Genomic DNA, 25659 nt, shown 5'->3' with positions numbered 1-25659 from the left:
ACCAGGTTCACCCATTCATGGCAACAGTTTTTCCTGCAGGGGATGGTGTTTACCAACAGGATAATGCACCATGTCATAAGGGTCAAATCGTTGAGGAACATTCCAGTGACTTTCAAGTTATGTCTTGGCCCCAAAATTCACCTGACCTTAATCCAATAGAGCATTTGTGGTCCTACTTGGCAAACTAAATTCGTGCTGCCACGCTGTGTAATAGCTCTTCGGTGTATATTTAAAAGATTGAATCCATTTTCTTTTTTTTTTCTTTTTAAAAAAAAGATCAGCTAGATGTTTTTATTTCTTTTTTTCTCAAAAAAAAATTTACTAAATGGATGATCTTGATTTAATCTAAAGGCAAAATCGTCAAAAATTTGAGATCTTCAAATGTAGATCTGAGCAAGATAACTTGTGGGTGAAAGGAATATGTCTACCTCTACTAAGCAAAGAGTTAATGATTTTGATAAAATAATCATAAAATTAGTATCAATCCTAAATGTTGATTTGGGAAACATGTGAACATAATAAATTACAATTCATGCATTCAATGTTTAAAAAAAAAGGAAACCGTAAGTTTAAACTAATGAGAATATCACCTCAAGTATTCTAGAATTAATATTTACTATAGGTAATATTTTTAATGAGCATATATAAGCATAAACACTAAAATCTATTTATTTATTTTTTTTTTGCTTTAGCAGTCGCACGCAATTTTAAACTCTTCAAAACCAGTTGTTTTGCTATTTTATTTTCGAAATATACATTACTGTTGCAAGTTGTTTTCAAACTGTCGTTATTTTGTCTAAAATTTAAAAAAAAAAAAAAAAATTTTGTCCAATGCTGTAAAACAATTTACAGGCTTAAAAAGATTTTTATGCATTTATAAACTCTTTCACTGATCCGACTATTCACTAAAATGTCTTTCAATGATTCACCAACAAATTCACTGCTATTTATGGCTGATTATGTAACTATTCATTGATTGGTATCCTTTCATTCTTACTTTATTCACTAGCTGTATCTAAAATTGCACACAGGGTGCGTAGCCAAATCTTTGAATCAAAAATAAGCACTTTTTAAAAACTTTTCAAGCACTTTACAAAAATTTTCAAGCACTCAAGAAATTCATATTCAATCAATGATATTATTGAAAAACAAAAACTTTTTATAAACAGTTTTAGCGTTAAAAAAAAAAAAAGAAACGGGCGTAAATCGAAACAATCAGTACTTTCCCACATCACCGAGTGAATTCAACTTGACCCTGCACTCAGAGCAAAAGTACCCTTACCCCCTACGTCAAAAAAAGTGTTAGAAGTAAAATAAAATAAACAAGAACAAAATTAAAATAAATTAAAAAGAAAAAGATTTCATAAGGATCTGATATTCTCTATCCGAATTGGAGCACTCGGATTTCGGTGCGCGCATGCGCAAGTCATAACGTGGGTACGACATGAAGTCCGCGTGAATGATTACGTAGCAAACTCCCCATTTTTCGTGAAATGCATGGGATCCACCAGATATCACTGAAGGGAAAAAAAAATTATTCGGAAAAAAAGCACTTTTTAAAAACGCCAGCTGAAAAAAGCACATTTAAAAGCTTTTAAAAACGAAATCCCCCAAAAAGCACCTTTAAGTACTTTTTACAAACGCTACGCACCCTTTGCACATGATGACAGTTTTCATGACGAAGCAACAAGCTTACTCGTAATAAATTGTTTATGAAATATACTATCTTAATAGGGGTTTAAAAAGAAATTAAAAATGACCTCGTATAAAAAACATTATTAAAATAACAGACAGTCACCATATTAAATTATTATTCCTTTCGAATAACTTTTAGGAAAAATTTAGATAATCTCTTCCCAGACTAATATTGGTACATAAAACTAAATATAAATTAATAAAAAACCTACGAGAAGTGCTAAATACAACAATAACAAACGTTTAGAAAAATCAGATAAATAAAGAAGTTATTGAGCCAGCTATTAGCAAATATTTTAGAGAAAAAAAGTCTTTCTTTAGTTTCTCAGGAAAATCTCTTAATAAGTATTTTAATTATATATCAAAGAACTAAATATGTAAAACGTTGTAAAAGTGTAAATAGGTTCCTTATTGTTAACTTAAAAATTAATAAGATCTTGGTAATTATCTTGGAAATCGACCTTTTGGTCTCGATTCAAAATAGTCCCAATTTCTCCAAGGATCTGTCGAGATATAAATAGAAAACTTAAAACTATATTTTGAAACGAAACCAAAGTATTTTCTACAGAAAACATTTTAAGATTTGTATCAACAAATTCACATTATATTAAGAGTACGTTTGACAGACAATTAGTCATTCTCCAACGTCATTCCTCCTCCTTTTATTCTCTTACATTCACTATTTGAGAATATAATGGCTTGTTTTGTTGGATGGATTCCTGAACCATAAATCTCTAAAGAAATGATCCTCCCTGGAAAATACGGAACTCAATCTATTCAATGTCAAATAAGTGGTTTTTCTGCAGCACACTCTTCTTTCCATATTGAGTAAAACTTTTACTTTAAAAACTTTAACAGGGTGCGTAGCCAAATCTTACAACAAAAAATAAGCACCTTTTAAATACTCAAAAAACATTGTTAAGTACTATATTAACAAAATAATTGACTTTACATGATCATGATAAAATAACTAGTTTCTGACAAAGAACTTTTTTCTTGATTATATTAGCCATTATAAAATGATCAATAGATTTTTTGGTTCAATATCAGAGGATGGAAAATGAAGCCTGAAATCTTGCAAAATGCAGCATAGTTGCACATGAGAGTGCTAGAATCTCACTGAACTCAGCTCAGTAGATGCACACACGGACTCGCAAGTATTTCATCAAATATGTAAAATGATTGGCGGTTTCATAAGCTATGGACCGACGGTAGGTCGAAATAGATTGTGGTTGAATGAATTGTGAAAACATTAAATAGAACAATGTGAAAAGCATGCTTTTGCATTATACATGTCCATAACCGTAAAGAAAGTTAACAGAAGAATATATCTTTATTAAAAAAAATTAAAATTTAATTAAATTAAAGATCTAAGTTATCCTTCATGAACGTGTAAAAGTGATTGAAAATTCCCCATTTTGATGTAGTTTATATTATGATGCATCAATATTTCAATAAAGAGTGTTATGAATAAAAAGTTAATAAAAAGTCAGCTTAAAAATTGTTTACAAATTAAAAATGGCATTTATAAAATTATTATGTTTAAAGAGGTTTTAAAAATATTTGAATCTACTCAATTAAAAAAAGTATCTAATGAGATTATGCACAAGTCAATAGAATGAGTAGTTCCAAATTTAAAAGGCTTTTGTGGATAAAAAGTGCTTTTTACATGTACTTATGTATGCTTTTTACATTGCTATGTAAATGTTATGTACATGTGAGGTACATTTTTCCATGTACCTTCCAATGAAAAACACTCTTAACTCTCTTTATTAAAATATTGATGCATCATAATATAAATTACATAAAAATGTGGAATTTTCAAACACTTTTACACGATCAAGTTTTAACTTTTTACCAACTCGCTAGCTGGAAAACGCAATTGAGAATCCAAAATTTCATGTAGGGTACCCACTAACGTCTGGAACCACTCTAGTAACTTTCAAACAGCTTTAGATATTTATAAAAATAGTGCCTAGGTATAATGCAGTGACTATATGAACAAATATAAGTAAACATTTTCAAATATATTACTAATCGTTTCTATATATTACATCATTTTAAATCTCTACTTATATAAAAGATTTTAATAAACACATTTTTATTTTAAATTTTAATTATTATTGTATTTTAGATATCAGGCATGGGTGCAAGTTGGAAAAAAGACCAAGACTGAAAATTTTTTGACTGAAATACCTAACATACACAATACCCCCTCGACATATGCAAACTATCTAAGAAAGCTTTACCATAATACATCAAGTTTAAGTACTGTACAAAAAATATTTATTCATCTGTCTTTTGATAAAATAACAACAGGACATAAGAAAGTAGACCAATAACGTAGACCTAAAAAATATTTTTAGGGACAGAAAAAAACATTTCCGTCTTCGAGTCAGTCTTGTTTCCGTCTTTCTTCCGTCCGCGGACATTTTCGAAAGACGGAAATCCGTCTTGGGGACGGAAGACTTGCACCCATGATATCAGGTAATATCTAATGAACAAAACACAATTATTTATATTTTAATCAATATATAAACATAATATTTACTAAAAGTCTAGATAAAATTCTACTTCTTCTATTTTTTCCCCCCATAGAAAGCTATACTGAAAGTTATTATAATGGATACCTAAAAACTCTTCTATTTTCCCTTTTTTTCTTTCTGAGTGTGATTAAAAGAGAATTAAATTATTTCTCGAGGCATTTTTCTCATGCTGAATTCAATGAGACCAGTCCCGAAACAATCCAACTATTAGTTTGAAAGTAATAAGGCTTTTAATGAACAAAAAGTACAATTTCGTATTTGTACCTATTTACAAATCTGACAGTGCAGTTTAAAACATTTAAACATAGTTTGCTACATATTTATTTTTTTTTTCCACTCTGAATCGAATAAAACTATACACAAGTCAATAGAAAAAACAGTTAAAACATTGTTTGAGTTTTTTTGTATAAAGACATATACTTATGCACACTCTGCTTTACACAGCTATCTGAACATGAAAGAAATATTTCCAAAGTAATTTTACAGGCTAAGTTGAATGGGACTAATTTTGAGATAATCGGACTAATAGTTTAGTTATAAGTGTTTTATGCACAAAACGTACATTTTTAACTTACACTTATCTATGCATCTTATATTGCTATACAGACAAGTGAAGTATTGTATCATATATATTTTGTGTTTAATCAAATGATATCAAACACAAATTAAAAGGACTAATATTTCAAAAGTTAATTTTTTTGTGAGTTTAACAATGTCTCACTTGTTTAGATAGCAATATCAGATAAGTAAATAGATACATATTTGTACTCTTTATACATAAAACAATTATAACTTCGAAACTATTACGCTTGTTTTTTTAAAAATTTCTTTATTTTAGAAATAAATCTTGTGATGTATAACCTATTTTGAGAAATTCTTTGATAGAAATTACATTATAAATATCAGCTATTCAGATTTTTATATTCACTGTTGATGTAACTTTTAGAGATTCACGTATTTTTAATGTATTATTTGTGTATGTATCAACTCTCGTATGCCCTAAAATAGGGCGGGGCGAGATAAGAATAAAAATTATAAATATCAGCAGTTTTTAAAATCTTTTAAAAATTGAAATTTTTGAAAAAGTGGCCTCAGTTAAAAATGCTAAAACTGACCAATAGCGAAATTTCTTAATTTTGCCTTATACTCCAAAGGGACTGTCTGCAAATAGTTTCAAGTGATTTCTGATAAATGACAGCAGAAGTTTAGTTAAAAGTGCCAAGATCTCTATTTTATCCACCATATCAGTTTAGTCCAGGTCTATCTAATATGGAATTCTTTTTTTTTTCTCATCCCAAAATTAAATAAGTGTAATGTTGCCTGAATATAAACATATATCTATAAGAAACCTTACTCATTTAAAAATTAAGACGAAATTCTCAAATTTCTTTTAAAATGTGTCTTCACAAACACAAATATACAAACAAAAACAAAAAAATACAAAGATTCAGTGATAAACAAAGACACTGAGATAAGGTATGTAACGTACGTAAGAATAAAATGCACGTAAATTTATTTTTAAATAAATGTGTCTAAATATCAATATATACATAATACAGGTAGAATAAAAACATCCTATTTAAATTAGAATTATTTACTTTTATTTAAAATTCCTTGAAATACACTATTAAATTTAAAATAAGAGATAAGATTTCTAAATTGAAAAACATATTTCCCTGTGTAACAAATAATTCCAATTCTTTTACAAACTTAGATGATAAAACTTAATCTTGAAAAGGAAATGCATTGAAAATTTACACTATGTTTGATAATAAATAAAAAAGTTTCTTCCATCTAAATATTTTTTTTACAAAATTGACAAACTTATATATAATTAACAAGTGTATTATGGGCTACATCAAATTATTTTTGAAAACCAATTAAAAAAGAATTTTTGATAGAAATTAATAGGAAAAAAATAGATAACTTGAAAAATAAAAGTGTAAAATAGCAACACAAGAAAATCTCATGATATGAGACACATAATTTTTTTTAGCAGCCAGTTTTATGAACTAGACTAAAATTATCATACTGCCAACTTTGGATCTAATTTAAAATTTTATTTTAAGATTAGGATGACAATTTTTATGATGCTTATGAAGATCATATTTCAGAGTGTATTTTTTATCACAGTATTTACATTTAAAAGGTCTATCATTAGTGTGCAACCTGCAATGCCTGAAAAAACTTTGTTTATGGCGAATAACCTTGAGACATATATAACAGATGTAGTAAGGCTTTGTACGAGGATGTTTAACTCGATAGTGATTATGTAAATCTTGAAAACTTATAAAATTTACAAAACAATTTTGACATTTATACTCATCAGAACTCTTATGAGCAAATTCATGTTTTTGGAGAGCAATTTTACGCGTAAATGAAATCGGGCATTTATCACATTTGTAAGGCTTTTCTTCAATATGCTTCAGATAGTGTCGCTTTAGGTATGTTTTGTTATTAAAACCAAAGTGACAGTCAACACATTTAAATGGTTTTTTATCCATGTGCACTATACCATGCAGCTTCAATCTAACGTTTGTGGAGAATCTCTTTCCGCATGCACCACACTCGAATTTACGAGTGCTATCATGAACCAAATGATGAATTCTCAAATATGTTTTAGATGTAAATGTTCTTGGACAAAATCTGCATTTAAAATGTTTTTGCTCAACATGAGTCTTAACATGAGCGTGAAGAGTATGGTGTAAGAAGACATTTCTTTTGCAAATATTACATTCATACTTAAATTCCCCAAAGTGAGTATCATTATAATGTGATTCCAGCTGATGCTGAAAAGTAAAAGATTCATAGCACAATTTACATGGGTAGCAAGAGCCATCTGGGAGAACATTGATTTGTATGTGACTTTTTTCATGCTTATCTAAACCATGCAATGTAGGAAACGCTTCATAACAAATATTGCAAGAAAATCGTTTCCTCTGCTCTTTATGTGAAATTGAATGATTGGTTAAGCTAATTCTGTTGCTGAAGCTCTTCCCACAAATTGTACATAGATATGGCTTCAGATGTCCATTACTAACTTCAATAACAGGTTTGAATAAATACCGTTGATTACAGGTGTCACAGTCATGACGAACTGAACCTATAAAATCATCAACATCGTTTAAAGAAAATAATTCACAACAAGAAACACAAAGCTGCTCAGTGCCGTGTGTCCGACACTGAATCTCGTATTTTAATTTCTTAGAAAATTTCCTTTTGCATATATCACATTGATATGGCTTCAATCCCGCATGTTTGGTTTCGTGCTTCTTGAGATTTCGCTCAGAAATAAAACTTTTATCACATAACTTGCATTTATATGGTTTTACAGCAATATGCTCGACATAATGTTGCTGCAAATCCTTGTCAGTCACAAAATCAGTTCCGCAAACAAAGCAAATTAATGGTTTAGGGACATGAAATTCAGGTTTGCGTCCAGAATGTTGCTGGTTTGTGATTTTTAAAACTTCAACAATTGGTTTTTCGGTAAAATTAGACGACATACTTCTTCCTAAGACACTATTCGAAAGATAACGTTCGAAACAGACCCAAAAAATTAAACAGAAAATTGATTGGTTGCTTGTTGTTGCTTTAATTTAGAATGACAGGTTCTGGCTTTCTTATTTGTGCAGTATTAGGCGCGCTTGAAGCTTGATCATTTGCTCAAGATATCTTTCCAGTACGGTAAAACTCTGATACAATTACACATTCTGATTGGGTAAAATTAATTCATTTAATTAAACGCACATTCTGATTGGGTACACACTACGCACTCTGATTGGATGAAATTAATTCATTTAATCAACGTTCCCACTACTTCCAACTTTTGCGTATGCGGAAAAGTCTCATCGGAATGAGAACATATATGGCAGTGTTTCCCAAATCGTGGTACGCGTACCCCCAGGGGTACGGGAACAGTTTAGCGGGGGTACGCGTTCTTATGCGAAATATCTTGCAACATATGAAAATTTCAAAAATTTTTATTTAAAAACAAAACTAGCCTTGAAAATTTACAATTCGCGATCGCAACGAACTATAGGGGGCGTTGTTGTATGAGACGCATACCTGCGATTTCTATATGAACCGTCATTCAGTTACTCTGGAGACGTCTTTAATGTAGCGTGTAGCATTGTAACGTTCCTTCTTTAATGTGGCTTATTAAATTTAAAAAAGAAAAATGTTTGATATCCTTTCTTATACAACCGAAAACAAGATGGTATCTCTTTCTTTTTTTAAAGACGGAACATCCAAAACACATCTGAAAAATATTTGTAAATAAACAGAAAAAATATGTACCTTCTTATTAGAGTTAAAACCTAATGCCTGAGAAATAGTTTTACTAAATTTAATGATATAACCTGAAAGGCCTATTTAAACTTTACATTCCATAGTTTTAAGAATCATATTACTTCAAACATTAAAATAAGCAAAAAGTATACATAAGCTTCATAATTTTATGTAATTTAATTTTGTAAATAAAGTTTTTTGAGAAGTAATTTTATCAAAAAATTTTAAGTTTTAATAAAAATCATTATTTGGAAACTGAAAAACGTAAAGTAAAGCATGCTTACGATACAAAAAAAAGAAAAAACAATTCTAAAAATTCCTAATATTAAAATAAACAACTTTCATGTTTTTTCTTTTTTGATTCATAATCGGACGTAGAAAACCATTCTATAGAAAACTATCATCAAGAAAAAAACTGCTTAAAAGTAAAATTTTTTATTTTATTAAAATTAACACTTACCTGCTTTATAAATCAGAAGAATTCCAAAATGATTTGTTCTTCGATTTCTGTTACCATTTTTCAGTACTACGAAAATGCGTCTTTGGGATTTGCCAAAAATAGAACAAGATGCAATTTTATTTTTTCTAGAGCGAAATATTTTTCCCATTGTCCACCGAAATCCGATAAACTACTTTGATTTTAAATAAAGTGTTTCGTTTTATGATTTGTCACAAAAATTTTAGGTGTAGATTAGCGGCACTTAAAAACAGCCAAATCTGTAGCTGCTGTGGCGTTAATACATAAGTACCGAATTTTTATTCATACTTTTCTGAATCATATTGCTTGAAACATTAGAATATGCAAGAAGTTTACATAAACACATAATGTCCCATACAGCAAATTTCGTCCTAAAGACATCCCAAAACATTCCGAACACTCCTGGAACAGTCATATCCGTAAAGTGTCAGAAGAAAGAATTTCGTAGGATGTCACAAATAGACAGCAATATGACAGGCCTTTCAAAGGAGTGTTTTAGGAGTCTTGTAGGATCATCGTTCAGCGCATGCGTGTTAACTTCAACTTTGCCGTTAATGTTATTTCTTTTATCCAGTGACAAGAGCAATTCTGCTAGTGAAATCTAAACAATAAGGTATTTATAAGCTCAAATATCTTATTAGTTTCTTTTTTGTTTATCTTTCTTTTTTTTATTATCTATTTATATATTTGATTTATAAGTGTACTTGAACCCCCGTCATTATCTTTAATATCTCAATTGCAATGTTTACATGCATGTTTGCAATGTTTACATACATTACTAAATGTTTAAATGCGTGGTTTATTTAATTTTTTCATAATTATTGAGGAAGTTTTACTTTTATTATTTCGTGAGGCAAATTTTTATCTGTTCTGATAACTCATTCTTTCTATTATTTTTGTTTTCTTCCTTTAAGTTCAACTTGTTATTTGGCATGTTTTTTTGGTAACCCTAAATTAATCATTTCTTCTAACTACAAATGAAATGACATTTAAATTATTTCAATGTTGCTATTCATCTTCATTATTTAGTATATTGTTATTTTACCATTTTTTACAAAGTTTTGTCTATGAATGGTGTTTTCAATATAAATGTAAACAATAACAATCTCCAACTCAATACTTGCTACTGCTTATTCCACTAGGCTATATTTTCAAACTGATAATTTTGTTATTAACAAAAGAAATAAATTATATAATTTTTAAGCTCAAATCTGTTGTATTTCATAAGATAATAACGATAAGTAATTCTGGTGAGTAAGAAGTGAAAATTTGTTTTATTTCTTTAGAGATGTATTGCGAAAAAAGTGACATGGTTGCTAGATTTTGAATAACTCCCTTTTTTGGCAATCCTGATTTGGCCTCTTTCAATTTGTTTAGTATTGTTTGTTCTTGTTGCAAGCTGTGCATCATCTTACGTTAGTGTTAGCACCTTTAGCATTGTAAACACAAGTAATAAGTAATCAAATACCACGTTTGCAAGAATCACAATGTTCTCTTGCAAGTTCTCAAAACACAATGATCGTGTTGTGAGCCAAATGGCTTTAAAATACACCCGAAACAGTAACCTGGAAGCAGGGTTGGCAAAGTTTAGGACAGAAGGGATTAATCCACGGTTTAAACCGTCCTGTCCAAAACCCCTTTGTCCAAAACTATCTTAAACTGTCCAAAACCCTTTCACTCAAATTATGCCACAATTTTATCTGAACAATATTTAAGAGGTAAAATAAACATAGAACTAATAACATATTGATAATTAAATATACTAGAGAATATTTGTTTTTAAAAGAATAATGTTTTATTAATATTGTTTGACTCTTCAATTTAAACAAAGGAAGATTAATCAGTAATCAAGTTCAACTGGTCCTCTCATTCAATAGTACATAACTGAAGTTTGGCCTTGCCATACAGGTTAAAATATTAGGGACTAAGTGCTTGGTTTGTCATAAACAGGTTTATTTATCTATTGTACTATTCAAGAATACTTTTATTTCATTCATGTTCAATTCTTTTAGCATAGTGGTGATACATCACCAGTGTCAGTAACAGAAACTGATGTTATGCCCTTCAAAACTGTGAATACATTTTTCAGTTATTTTGTATTTTCAATTTAAACTAATATATTTATATTCAAAAACAATTTTTTTTAAAAAAGATGTCTTTTTTATCATCCTGTGATGCAGAAATTATAAAATTTTAAAAAAAAAGAAAATTGTGAAAAATAAAAGGATAATTTTTGAATAATTTTAGTATTTTTTTTAAAGAAAAATTCTTATTTTTTAATATTGCCATATTTATCCTTATGCAAAAATATTATTTATCAGTATTAAAAGCATATTTATATTTAAAGGATTAGGTATTCACTTTTGATGTTCAATGAATTGTGGAGCTTCAAAAATTATAAACCTTTTCCTATTATATTATTTTCCTTTAATAAGTTATAGTAAATTGCGTAAAAAATATCAAATATTTATTGATACATGTAATTATTATGTGTACAATGGTTACACCTATAGAATTTTTACCTTTTACCAAAGTTCAAGGTTTTGGACAGTTTTACCCAGTTTAAGACAGTAAAACCCACGTGTCCTGTCCAAAACCAGTTTAGGACGTCCAAAACCCCAACCCTGCCTGGAAGTATAGGCGTATAGAGCTTGCAGCGTTCCCTTGTGTAAAAAATGCGGTCCATAGGGATTTTTAAAATTAGAGATACTTAGCCAAGTAAATAACCAGGCAAAAGGGCTGCAGGTTTTTTTTCCGTCCTAGTCTGAGTAAATTGCAGCATTTGCTGCAATGAATTCAATTTTTCTCCTTATATGATTGTTCATAATCAATCTGTCTTAAAATTAATAAAAAGTTGCAAAGTTATCTAACTATTATATTAAATTTAATCAGGCTATCAATTTTAACTGCTGAAGATAATTACATTATTTTCACTATCTCAGTAATTCATATCTTTTTAAAAATAGTTCTTAAATTATATTTATATTAATATTAGTTAAGTTTATTATTTAAAAAAGGATCATATGGACGCGATCAAAATGTCTATACGTGTAACTAATTTTATACAGAATAGTGTCTACATTTTCTCATTTTAATGTCATTGTTTCAAAAGCAGTTATTAGAATTTCTCCTGCTTAATGCTTAGTTTCATGCTCACTACTTAGTATTTCAAGAAATACTTTTTTTTTAAAAAAATATTGAAAAGTTAATAAAAGTATTGAAAAAAGTTATTGAATCTGTAAGGAGTTTATTTTCTTTTAAAAAGTTCTTGTAAATATATTTGTCATTATTCACCTCTTGCATCGTGAAGCTGGTTTAAATATATGTGTTTACATTTTAATTCTTAGTTTACTTTTATAGATATATTTTAGGTAGGTATCTTGTGTTTCATAATATGTATTTTTTGACGGGGTTAAAAAATATTCAATGATCTCTTAAGATAAAATATTTAGTGCTTTAAAAGGCATATAAAACTTACTTGTAGTTGATCTGCATATTTTCTCAATTATAAAATTTTTGTTAACATTTTTAACTGATAATTGTGGTTGAAACATTTAATTAGTATTTTTACAAAAAAAAATTGTATGCTAAATTTTAGTATTGTCTTTTTCTTGATTCTCCAAGAGCTCGTTCTTTTACAAGGACAGATTTACGATAAACTATTTTCAGAATGAAATTTTGTTTTCTTTAAAAAAAATTTTTATTAATTATATCATTTACATGTCAATTTGCTTTTTTAAAATATTGTTATTTGTATAATTTTTTTTTCTTTCTCATAGTCTGCTAGATTGCAAAGTCTTGATGGAACTGATTTTAAAGAACGTACAAGACAAGCTATTCGTTACATCATGCCTGATGATGTTGTTGAACTCTAAAGCTGGATGGGCAATAATGAAAAAAAAGATTTTTTGGTTACAGAGTGTCAGGTGCAATTATTGGTAATATTTAATCTCTGTTTATATATATATATATATTATTCCATTTGTAGTTTGACAGTATATAGTTAAAATTTGTGTTGCTAAACTTTTTAATATACTATAAATTTAGTATTCCATGAATTTTCAATGAGTTTATAAATTTCAAACATTGGAATAATTTATGAGTGTGTTGTTTGAAATAATATTGTTATTAGTATCACCATCTTCTTTTCCAGTCATAGTAGAATGGTAATCATACGATACTTCAGTTATCCAACACTTTTTTTGACTTGCACTTTAAAATATTCTGATCATTGTTACATGTGTTTGCACTAATAGCTTTATCATTATTACAGTTGTTGTTACTAGATTATTCTTATAACAATGAATCAAACATGTATCAAATCATTTTATTTTTTGTGAACTAGTATTAAGTTGCGTATGATGGGCAATTGAAAAAGCAGCTTAACAAGGTTACCCCATAATATTTTCCCTGAGAGTAACAGAAATCTGGGCTTCTACTAATTTAATTTGAGATACCTTTTAAATAGGTTCTGAAATAATTTTATGTTTATTCATGAAAATACCTACTGGTTTGTTTATATTTTCTTTTTGTTATGTTTTAGAAGCTGTTTGCAGTGTTTTCACATGCACTAAAGTAAATGAAGTTGGAAGCATTATTAGAGGCTGGTTGCGCCATGCTAAAGAAAGAAGAGTTTATTCTGTAAAACAATTAAGGAAATAATAGTGTAAATAAAAGTTTCACTTATGTGATTATAATATTGTTTATTTTTTTCTATTCTCATATTTATTTGCATACACTAAATTTATGCTGCAAAAAATAGATAAATCCTTAAAACAAGTTATTTTTAATATTTTCAAGATACTGATTTAAGTATGCCTTCAGCTAACAATTCTTCAGCAAAACATGGCAACAGCTGTTTTAGTTTGTATATCAAAACAAATAATTTTCTAATTTTAATTGTTTTTTTAAATTGCATCATTGACGCAATAACTAAACAATAAAGTATGTGATCCATAAACATCTATTTTGAGTTTTTGATAAAATAGTCACAACTTCATTTAAACTATTTATAATATAAAATGTTTTTTAGTAAATTTTGCAGAAGAATGTAATGAGAATTATTTTGCCAATTAACTAGTTTCAATTGATCATACGAGAAATTTAAATATTAATGCGAAGTTCTCAGTATTAGAGCAACATTAAAATGAAAATTATTCATTATTTTATTATAAGATATTTAATATATCTACTACATTAAACAATATGAGCAATAATGAAGCAATCATAAATCTCATAATTTAATTTAATAAGAAATATTCTTTACAGAAAACTAACGCTAATTAGGGGATTTGTAACCTTCCTTGGTGTTCAAAGGGTACATTCAATTAGACTTTTTAATAATGGCCAAGCTTTTATTCCAAGCAATAGAAATGTGAAATCCAATTATCTTGCATATTTTTGTATTAAAATGATACATTATTCTTTTCTTTTGATACGTTTGTTTATTAACTGTTTTACTCCCTTTTCCTTTACTAATTTTCCTAAAAAGTAGAGCCCATTTTTCTGGAAAAATAGAGTGGTATACAAATTAAAAACTATCACCTTTTTTTTTTCATTTAGAAAACATTTTTCTGACCTCTAATTCAGTAAATTTAAAAGAAAAACCTTATTTAAGTTGCTAAAATTAATAAAAATTTCAAAGATGAAATTTATTTCCAAAATAAGACACCCTCCTATTACTATCATACCATTTCCAACATGCATCCCACAAGTTACCTAAATCCTTACTAAACAGGTCTTATTATGTCCTAATGCCATCCTAAAGCGTTCTAAAGGTATCCTGAAACTGTCCTAGCTATGACATCATTAAGATATCTGCAGGTGGGACATTCTAACACGCAGATGACATCCGTAGGACATTTAGCGGTAAATATAGGACTTCCTCTGGAAGTCACAGAATCCTAAAGATGACAACTTTAGGATGTCATAACGAAGTCAATGTGCTGTATGGGGTTATACCATTCATGCTTTCAAAAAAAGTATTTTGACAACAATTTTTATCAAACAACTATAAAACGGAAAATAAAGAATTCTTATAGGATAAAAAACGATTTTAAGAATTCTTTACATTGAAATAAAAACTTTCATATAGTTTCATTTCTTATTATTCTTATAGTTCTTAATCAGACGTAAGAAACCATTCTGTAGAGAACTATCATCAAATAAGAAAAAAAAAGTTTTACAAGCTAGTTTTTTATTATAAAAATCATAACACTTACCTTCTTTATAAATCCGTAGAGTTCGAAATGAAATGTTCTTCGTTTGAAAGTTTTATTTTCAAATAATATGTGCATAGATTATCCCTTTATTACTTTTAGATAACATACCACACATCAGAATTTTATAATTGTAAGATCTCGATATGAATTTGAATATGTAGCTTAAAAACAGAACAGCTGAATTCTAGTTGAAATTATCTATTCTTTCAAAACTAAGAAATACTTACCAAGAAAACGATAAAAAATTTATTAATCATCAGCACAAATGACACTATTTCAAGTAATTTGGTTGATTCTTTATTGTTGTTTTCCGAATTATATAGGTACAGAAATATATACTGTTCTATAGCAAAGAAGAATTCTATAACTATTGCAGTTCTTAACGTTCTGAATTCACATTTCTTTATTGGAATGACGAAAGCAATGTTGACTTCATTTTAATTTGTAATGAATTGAAGACAGAAAAAATTATTTTACCGTTAAAATTATTTATACACATCTGTAACAGCAAGTGATCATGAAATTGTAAGTTATGTTGTTGGTAATAGAAAGGTAAAAATTATTCAGAAATTGTTCTTCAAATGCTTGGCGAGTTCTGCTTCAATGTTTGGCATGTTCTGGTTAGTTTTTTCAAGTTCTTCAGCTGTTCCTTAAGGTAAATTTTGATTTTTATTTGCTGCTAAGAAAATGGCGTCCGTCATGGCCGATGATTTTGTAGGAACTAAATGAAAACGTGATAAATTAATGTCTGATATTTACAGGCTCCCGATAGAGGGCGTACTCGAGCGTTGCGATCGCGAATTACGTATTTTTCTATTGGCTATTTTTTGCAGAGTTAACAGTTAATAATTAGTGATGTCAACAGCCAGTTGTGATTTTTAACTTTTGTGCATTTTTTGTAGTAAAAAATACATTCATTTTTTAATTAGGGGTACACAGCGTTACGAAAAATTTAGAAAGGGTACACGAAATTAATAAGTTTGGGAAACACTGATATATGGGAACCCAAACAAATTTTGAAAAGTAATCCTGTATACTAGAGATGTGACGAGTTCAACTCCAGTTGGGTGAAGGCACCAGCTGGGGCTCATTTACAGAAAAAATGCTTCGGGATCGGACTTAAAAATTTACAGCGATCTGCTACTTCTGTTCGTTTCTCTGTGAGGTTTACATTGTGACATTTGTGAGGCTCACAATTTTATTTGTCTTACGATTTTGATTCTCTCTTTTGAATTTTTGTTTCAGTCATCTGGGAGTTTTAATCGGTTCAATACTAGACGATGGACATCATTCCCTCACAGGTTGACAAAAGCGAAATTCAAATAGGTGATCTTATCGAGTCTGGTAATAAAAAATAATATTTAAAGAAAAAAAAAAGAAAGAAGGATTGTTGTAGTTGTAGTTGTTGTAGTTCTTTTACATCGCACTAGAGCTGCACAATGGGCTATTGGCGACGGTCTGGGAAACATCCCTGAGGATGATCCGAAGACATGCCATCACAATTTTGATCCTCTGCAGAGGGGATGGCACCCCCGCTTCGGTAGCCCGACGACCTGCACGCGAAGTCGAGCACTTTACGGTAGAACAGTTTAGCGAGGACCAATACCGCACACCCTCGGTCCTTACGCAGGCTGATCCAAGTGGTCACCCACCCGCACACTGACCGCAGCCAGTGATGCTTGACTTCGGTGATCTGCTGGGAACCGTGTCTTAACGATCAGTCCACTGCGGGACTAGGAAAGAAGGAAAAGGATAACTCCGGTTTAAGTGGATTCAAAGCATTCCTATATATCTCGGGTCGGGGTGATTACTATTCTTTCAGATCAGATTTAATTCTTATGGACTCGGGTTCGCCAGCAGGTCCTCCAAAAGTGATCCCAAAAGGAAAAATATAAAATTTGTGCAAATCGAATGGAACGGAAATTTTATTGAGAAGGTAGATAGGTAAGTACTTTATTTACGTCGCATTAGAGCTGCACAATGGACTAGGCAGCAGTCTGAGAAACATCTCTGAGGATGATCCACAGGCATGCCATCGCAATTTTGATCTTCTGCAGAGAGGATTACTTCCCTGATTTGGTAGCCCGACGACCTGTGCGCAAACTCAAGCACTTTACGTTAGAACAGTTTAACGAGGACGGATACCGTGCATCCTAGGTCCCGACGATGGGTGATCAAAGTGGTCACCCACCCCCTTTCTGCCCACAGCCAGCGATGCTTTACTTCGGTATTCTACTGGAAACCGTGTCCTTATGATCAGTCCACTGCGGGACTGAATTGAGAAATTGAATCTCAAAAAAGTCAGATACTTAAAAATCGATTTTTCGGGAACAACTAGACCGATTTTGCTTATATTTTGTATTTTGCCATGTAAAATTACATTCTTTATAATGATGCAAAAAATTTTATGATTTACACTTCAAAAATTTTCGACCGTGTTAAATACAATAATAAAAAATAATAAATATTTATTAAAATTTATTTTTTGCAATTTATTTTTTGTCTATTGCATGGTCTCCGAATAGATGAAGTTGTTTTCAATTCGTTTTAAAAGTTCTCGAGTTATAACGAAATACGCAAAACGTAAAATTACCATTAAAAAGTGTAAACTTTGTATCGCTCTCCTGCCAAACTATGGAGACCCTATTTGCAACATCGAAGTTATATTTTTGACCATAGATGGCGCCACTGAAAACACAAGAAACGCATTCTCTGCCCTAAAAATTTGTTTACTTTCAGACAGGTTTGTTGATATTGGCAAGTGGCCTTAGTAACAAACAACAAATAAAATGTTCTTATGAAATATGGATGTCAATTTAATACGTTTTTTATTGTTCTGAAATAGTATAAACATGTGAGTTTTGTGAGATAAAATATGGCCTTGCAGTGAAACATTCACAATTCGGATTTTTATAACAAACCATGATACTTTTGTGTACGGAAATATTTATGTTAAGCAAATTGCTTACAATTATTCATGTTTCATTATTAAACTGATTGTGATCGAGTTTTATTGAGTTATTTTTTATTTTAATTTATTTATTTGCCTTCAAAACACTACTACCACTAAAAAGCTAAGTTCGATTGACATTCGTAAATAAACTTTGTAGCTTCCCTCAACAGCGTGTCAAGCTCTGACAATATGTCCTTTGTTTTTGTGAATTCCCCGTAAGTTTTCAGAATGGAATGTTTTACTTCTTCTTCGATTAGCTTCAAAGCATCTTTTATTATTTCAGAGAGTAAACGTCCAAAATTATTTTCTCCAGAAAGCTTCAGTTCAAGTGTTTTGATGAAAACCTCACTATCTTCTTCACTCACAGTAATTTCTTTTAAATCTTGGCGTTTACTATCAAATTCCTTTTCATATTCTTTAATCAAAAAATCCAGGTAGATCGATTTCTTATTTAACTCAATTTTCTCTTGCTGAGTTTTTCGAAGCTGTAGAATATGTGTTTTCATTGATTCAAGTTTCTTTTTCCGATCATGTAATAAAAGTGAATGATGCAAGCAGTTTTCACTGTGAAATTTTATGTCTTGCTTCAATTTTTTTAAGACAGCCATCTTCAATGCGTTGCTTTGTTCTAAACTTTTCCTATTGTTCAGCAAAATGTATCCAGAATTTTCCCACCATCTTGTTTCTTCTGCAATCCGTAGAAGATTGGAATTAACGTTTGAACTTAATTCATCCTGGAAAAGAGAACATTATTCTAGTGACATAAATGTTCCTCGTATTTACTCCGATAAACAATTGAATATTTGCGAGGGACATCATCGTAGTTATATCGTGTCATTCGTCGATTCAGAAGCTAACCATAATCACTTCACTTCTTTTTGAGTTGCAAGTACCCAATCGAATCGAAACATAGATAATATTATATCATGTTTTTCAAAAAGGCACAGAAACTTCATTTCAACGCTGTTGTTTCCTAATACAATAGAAATCTTTCACAACTTCAATTAAAAAAAAAAAAAAAAAACATGTTAAGATTAAATTTTAAATTTTACTCAACTTTCAAGCTTTGTAATAATCTATTAAAAGTATTGGTACTCCTCATTTTGTTAAAGAAAATATAATAATAATAATTAAAAAAGGAAAAGAAAAATTGAGTTTAATCGTAAAACACCATAAAAATTTTATTTTATAGTAGCTTGTCTTCGTCGTTCAGTAGACCCAATTCACCATATGACTGCCACGCAACTATATATTGACTAAAAACAAGCAAAATATTACTAAGTATAAGAACTATGAAAGCAGAACTAAATAGGAAAAAAGCAAAAAATTTAACTTACTCTATTGTAAATACTATATGGAACTGTACATTCATTCTGTAAATATATGGTACGGTACTATACATTCATGTTTAATAAAATACAAGCCAAACTTCCCCAAAAGTTTTAAATTTTTTTCCTATTCCTTGAAAAAAAATGTGCGATAAATACCACCCTTCAAAGCACACGAAGCTTTCAAAAAAATCAATTGAATGTTTTATGAGACATTTTTGATTAATTTACAGAAGTAATCTTATATTCAAGGAAGTAATTTTTTAAAATATCCAATTTTTTAACCATTTCTTTTAAACTTCATTTCATTCCTTGAGTCAGGTGAAGAATCACGTATTTAGCCTTGTAGCATACTTTTATGCTCTAAGTATGCGAGTATTTCATCTTTTGAATGTGTAGTTTGACATGTTTAAGATATTTTAACTTAGAAGTGGAAATTTGGAAACTTTTATGATTTCATTCATTATCCTTGTTCTAAAGGGTAATGTAGATTACTGGATTGCTATTCTCTGGAATGATTGAGGAAATGGAAGGACACAAGTGTCGTTAAAAATATTAACTATTGAGCCAGCTTTAATTTATTTAAATTTAATTTCAATTTGTTAATTCATAATTTTTTAATTCTGATATTCTCAGTTAAATAATTCTTTGTAACCCAACGTGTAATAATTACAAATAAAATGGTAATGTAGATTTCTAGAATTCCATTCTCTAGAACAATTGAGGAAATGGAGGAAAACTAGTGTTCTAAGAATATAAAATTTTGAACCCGCTTTTTTTTTTTGCGTTAACATAATTTCCATCTGTGGATTCATTATTTTTTAATTCTGGTAATAAAGAAATATGCATAGAGAACATCGTGTATATTTATTATTTAAGTCTTCGCGTTGAATTTAATGGTTAGTTTACGTAAAACGCTGCACTAAAATCAAACAATTTCTCCCACTTTCTCTTTTTTTTTTTCTCGGCAGAGAAATGATATAGATTATTCCATTTTTATCACCCTAAATACATATAGGTAAATATCTTTCAAGGGGGCCATAAGGCATCTATTAACGCAGACCCTATAATGCGTACCAATTTTATGTGCCTAGATTAGCATATTAGATACCTATTACCACAGTACCTACAGTTTATTAACGCAATTACAATACCTATACCTGTACCTATAACCAAATTTAATGAAACAACACTGGCGTTTATAAAGGTATGAAAATTTTTAACGGATAGGTATTTTTAGAATCCATGGATAAAAAATAAGTAAAAAGCATACACATTGCGTGACACATACAAATATTTAAGCAAAGAAGAAAAAATGTAACCTGAACTTGAAGAAGGCAAAATTGAAAACTTGAACGAGTTGAAGGCAAAATTGAAACGAGTGCTGGAGAAGCTGTGAAAAGAATGAAGTGAAATACCTTCATGTCTCATCTGGCATTCCAACTGGTTTTGATTTTATCACATTACCCATAATTAATTAAAGAAATTTTCAAACTTTAAGTAATTGGTATCACTGATATTTTTGTTCTTTGGAGAAACTTGTACAGTTAAAGTTATCTTACATGCCTCTATCAAAAACCAAAAAAGAAAAAAAAAAGAGTAAAATGGCGGGAAAACAACCATGCAGTCACAGCAATCTATTATGCAATCAAGATAGTAATTGTAAGGATTAAATGAAATCCCAATTACTTGTGTAATTGTAATTCAAAGTTAGTTGTATTTGCGATTGATTGTATAAAGACCAAAAATTACGATTAAAATTGCAAATATTTGCTTATAATCTTGATTAAAATTGTAAATATTTGCTTATAATCCTGATTAAATTTAAAATCGTTATTTATGACTACTTGAGCTCAGGATTGTAAGCAATTGATTACTTGTAATCAGACCAACTCTGATTAATACATACTTGATATGCTGCTATTTTCTTTTTAAAACTATGTTCCATTTCTTTCTGGAGAATTGTCTTCAAACTGCTATCTAGAGCTAATCCTTGAAGAATATCTCTTTTGCTAGCTACAGATACTTTCTCTTCTGTTTCTGATATCTTTTCATCAATACTTTCGACATTGTACGCCTCTAACTCAACCAAATTGTTTCTCAGTACTTGCAGTTGTGCATCAAAGGATTTGGTTTCGTTCCTCAGTTTTACGAGACCCGTCGCTAAATCATAAGATTTGTCTTCCTCAGCTTTTAATCGTGCAATGTTCGCTTGAGGAATGGCTGCTTTAATGTTTCGGTAACTTTCCATCCCATCTTGAATTGCTTTCTCCAAAAGATTGACGGAGTTTATTTTATCTTCATACTCTTCATTGCAGACATTTTGGTATTCTTCTATATCATTTTCTATTATTCTACATTGCTCCCTTCTCCATTCTATTTTAGTTTGAAGATTTTCAATGGTGATATTAAGGATTTCTCTATCTAGCTGCGACAAAGAAGACTTTTTCTTTTTCCCTTTTTTACTCCTCTTCTTTTTCTTTTTTGACATTTGAAGTGTTGTAAGTTATCTAGTGAATTTCAAATTACAAAAGATAATTTCTGTAAACTTTAGATATTATTTTGAATGTTTGATTAATAAAACAATGCTCATTGTTTACCACATATTTTTAAGTAAGTTCCATATCTTAAAGACGATTTAAAACACGCAGAGAAATTTTAGAATAAGTATAAAAAATCTAATACACATTTCTATATAGTACATTAAAATTAAATGAAATTGCGAAAATGATGAGAAAGGTTCGTTTATTCTCATTGGACTGATAAATTACATGAAATGATTCAGTTTTCTTACATGAAGATGAAAATTTTAAGTGGTTGTCATCAGCCTAGATTAAAAGTTAAAACTGAAAGGAGTGCCGCGTATTATAAAAAAATCCTATGATATTATTACCGTATTACGCATTACTTATTAAATCAATTTATAAACTTAAAACCTTTTTACAATTATTAACCAGAAACTGAGTTTATATTTTATGTTATATTTTTTTTTTTTTTTTTTTTTTTTAAACAAACAAACAAATATAACTTTATTGAGAACAAAAACACATAAATACAAAGAATATATATTCGTCGTCAAGAGGAAAATCCTGTCCAGGCGACAAAGAAAAGTAATACAATAAATTTTAAATAGAAATTTAAAAAAAAAAGAAAAAAAAAAAAAAAGGGGGTATTACAATTATAAATTATTTTGCTCATCATAAGACGTCATATATTGTTGAACACTGTAATAATAGAAAACAAAAAAAAATGCATGAAACTATATGTATAAAAAAAAAATAATAATAAATAAATAAATAAATAAATTTAAAAAAAATAACAAAGGTAACATAAGAAATTCATTTGGATTGGCACAAGACTGGTATAAAAAATCAAATGCTTCCTTTAAAGTGAAAAATAGAGATCTAAATCGTCAATGTTCATCACAAATTGAAATAAAGCACGCTTAAAAGAAGAATATATTTTGATGTTTTGCAACTGAAATGGTAATTTATTATATAATTTAGGTGCTAAGTAAAAAAACTGTTTTCGTGAAATTTCTTTTGTAAAGAGGGGAATCTCATACATTTCAGTTGGTCTCCTTTCAGACACATTAGTTTTTAATTTGCATATTAATTTATTGTTGTGTAAATAGAGTAAAATACGAAAAAATACATTATGGCGAAATGGTAATAGGTTAATTCTTGTATATATATTGGTAGTAGTTACACTTGAATTATTTATATTTAGAGAATTAATAATCTTGAAGCATTTATTCTGAACTGAGATTAAGGGAAGTAAATTAGTTTTATATTCACCGCCATATATTATCGCACCATAATTAATTAAAGAATAAAACCAGGAGTAATAGAGTGCTTTCACAAAATTAAAATGAATTTTATTCTTAAGGTGATAAAATTTAACTAAAGCGAAACACAATTTTTTAACTAAATTGTTAATATGTGTTTTCCATTTTAAATTAGAATCGATATATAGTCCTAAATATTTGATATTATTTACAGATTGTAGAATATAGCATTGACAATTTTCATTAGTACTTTTGCAGGAGAGAGAGTGAAATTTTAAATTTAACCTAAATTATTTAACCTAAATTATTTAATTTTATTTAAATTTATAAAATAAATTTAATTTTTTATTTTATTATAACCGAGGTTCAACTGGCAACCCAATTATGTGTTTGCGATTATTAATGTTCATCTCCATAGCTTTATAATTTTAACCAAATCCAGAAAATAAGAGAACTCCTGGATAAAGCATTCGGAACAACTAGCCTTCGTAAAGGGCTTTTTTTATGGAACTAACCAGCATTTGCGTTACATGGAACGAAAAATCACCAAACCTCCTACGGTTAGCCGGACGGCTGGAGAATTCTAAACCCATAAGCCACTGAGGATATGTTACATTACTACTGCTGTTTGTACCAGCCTATAACAGAGCTTGTATCAACCAGACATGGTTGGGATTCAAATCTGAGTCACCTCATTGGAAGGCGAGCGCTCTACCCCTGAGCCACTACGTCTCTCATATCACTAATTGTTTAGTGTATTATTGCTTCTGTGCTCTAAAGAAGAGACTGTTTGCAACTTGTCGATGTGGCATGATCATTTAAACAAAAGGCGTAACCTTAAGGGTCTAAGCAAAAGGATCTAGAAACAACAATTAAAATATTAGTTTCCTTACTTAATAGTATTAGCTGTGAATTTTCTGCTGAGTCACACTGGCTCAATTTAAACTTATTATAAGTTTTGTGTGATACTATGTCTAATCACCATTCTTCATTAATTATCTCAGAATCTGCCAATTATTTCTCATCTCAGACATTTGTTTTTCTTCCTTTATATTTTTTAAAAAGCTTTAAAAAAATTGAGAGAGGTAAAAAACCTCGAGCACAGCAGCTTGTGCTGTTTATCATATCATCATCTTCAAATCATTTTTCATCCTTTTTTTTCCATCTTTTTCAGATTATTTTTCAATTTAAAAAATAAAATAAAATGAAAGATGACATTTGAACGAGTCAGAAAAAATTTATGATTAAAGAAAATAAGCAGTTTTTTTTTTATCATCAGTGATAAATAAGGAATATTTTCCCTCTTTTTTAAATCTGTTTTTTTCCTCTTGAGTAACATCATATGCAGGGAAGAGGATAAATGAAAGCAATGCTTTGATTACTTAACCTTACTCAATTGCCATCATAAATATGATCATTCTCGGTTCTGTTGTTGTTGTTTCTATTGCCTACTTGCCAAGCCTGCTTGGGAAACCAAGCGAGTTTAAGACAGAGGGTGGGTTTATTGTTTTTCAGTTGAGCCATCTATGGCCAAGAATACAATTTGAGCAACACACACGTCACAACCCGTTTTACAGAGAGGACCATTCGTACATCCATTAATTCATTCATTAATTATCCAGATAATAATTTTAAGCTGAATCAGAGAGTCACCAATCTCTAATTCAGTACCCCCATGGGTATTGATTTGTTGGAGGACTTTGTGAGCGTGACAGATTTAACGAGCACCGTTTAATACACGGGATTTCTTCGGCCGATTTTCTGCTCTTATGATGCTAAACCCTATTTTCAAAACAATTTAATGTTAAAAAATTCTGGTCTTTCTCTTGTCTGCAAAGTTTTTGTGATGGTATGGTAATTTTATTTCTACATTTTCATCAAAAAGTTCATCTCTTTTATAAAAAAAATTTCCTTCAGATTTTCTTTATTGTGCTTAGTGTAAATATTTATACAGTGCGCAAATTGAAGAAGACATCATAATCAATTTTTGTTTAAAAGATTGGACTTTCTGAAGCTAAGTGCCAATTTTAATGACTTAAAAGGTGACCTTATGTATGATAATTATTTAGTGCAGATTAGAAAGAGACGCGAGAACGTGGGCATCATAGGAGCCCGGTTTTTGAAGAGGCTGTAGTTATGTTACACAGCCACAAAAGCTCTCTAAATTTGTCTGATTAAAAATATTTTAAATCTGCAAATCATTTACTAAATGTCTGCAAAATGCTTAATTATTTTTATCTCTGTCTTATCATTCACTGTCTTATCTGTCTATTAACTTTGAGAAACTTAAATCAATGGTGATTCATGAAAAGTTTTTAACTTGTCTGAAATATTGGGGGGGGGGGCGAGCTTATCGAAATT

General features: G+C 29.6%; 1 protein-coding gene and 1 long non-coding RNA gene across 2 annotated transcripts; one reads left to right on the top strand and one right to left on the bottom strand.

Annotated features, from left to right (window-relative positions):
* Positions 1-9332: 9332 nt before the first annotated feature.
* On the top strand, positions 9333-13706 carry LOC147811016 (uncharacterized). Its single transcript, XR_015433099.1, has 3 exons — positions 9333-9622; positions 12789-12947; positions 13553-13706. It is a non-coding gene; the product is annotated as an uncharacterized LOC147811016 (long non-coding RNA).
* A 4336-nt stretch (positions 13707-18042) lies between these two features.
* Positions 18043-22057, bottom strand: LOC107447353 (uncharacterized). The gene is made up of 2 exons (XM_016062238.3): positions 21421-22057; positions 18043-18917 (listed from the first exon to the last, which is right to left on the bottom strand). Exons 1-2 carry the CDS (start codon positions 22000-22002, stop codon positions 18297-18299), a joined length of 1203 nt encoding a protein of 400 aa, XP_015917724.1. The 5' UTR covers positions 22003-22057; the 3' UTR covers positions 18043-18296.
* Between the last annotated feature and the right edge of the window lie 3602 nt (positions 22058-25659).

This window comes from Parasteatoda tepidariorum, chromosome 4, assembly GCF_982258835.1.
Source record: "Parasteatoda tepidariorum strain Cologne lab strain chromosome 4, Ptep-v5.0, whole genome shotgun sequence".
Lineage (NCBI taxonomy): Eukaryota > Metazoa > Arthropoda > Arachnida > Araneae > Theridiidae > Parasteatoda > Parasteatoda tepidariorum.
The sequence above is the reverse complement of the archived record's forward strand: the minus strand, read 5'-3'. Positions and strand labels throughout refer to the sequence as shown.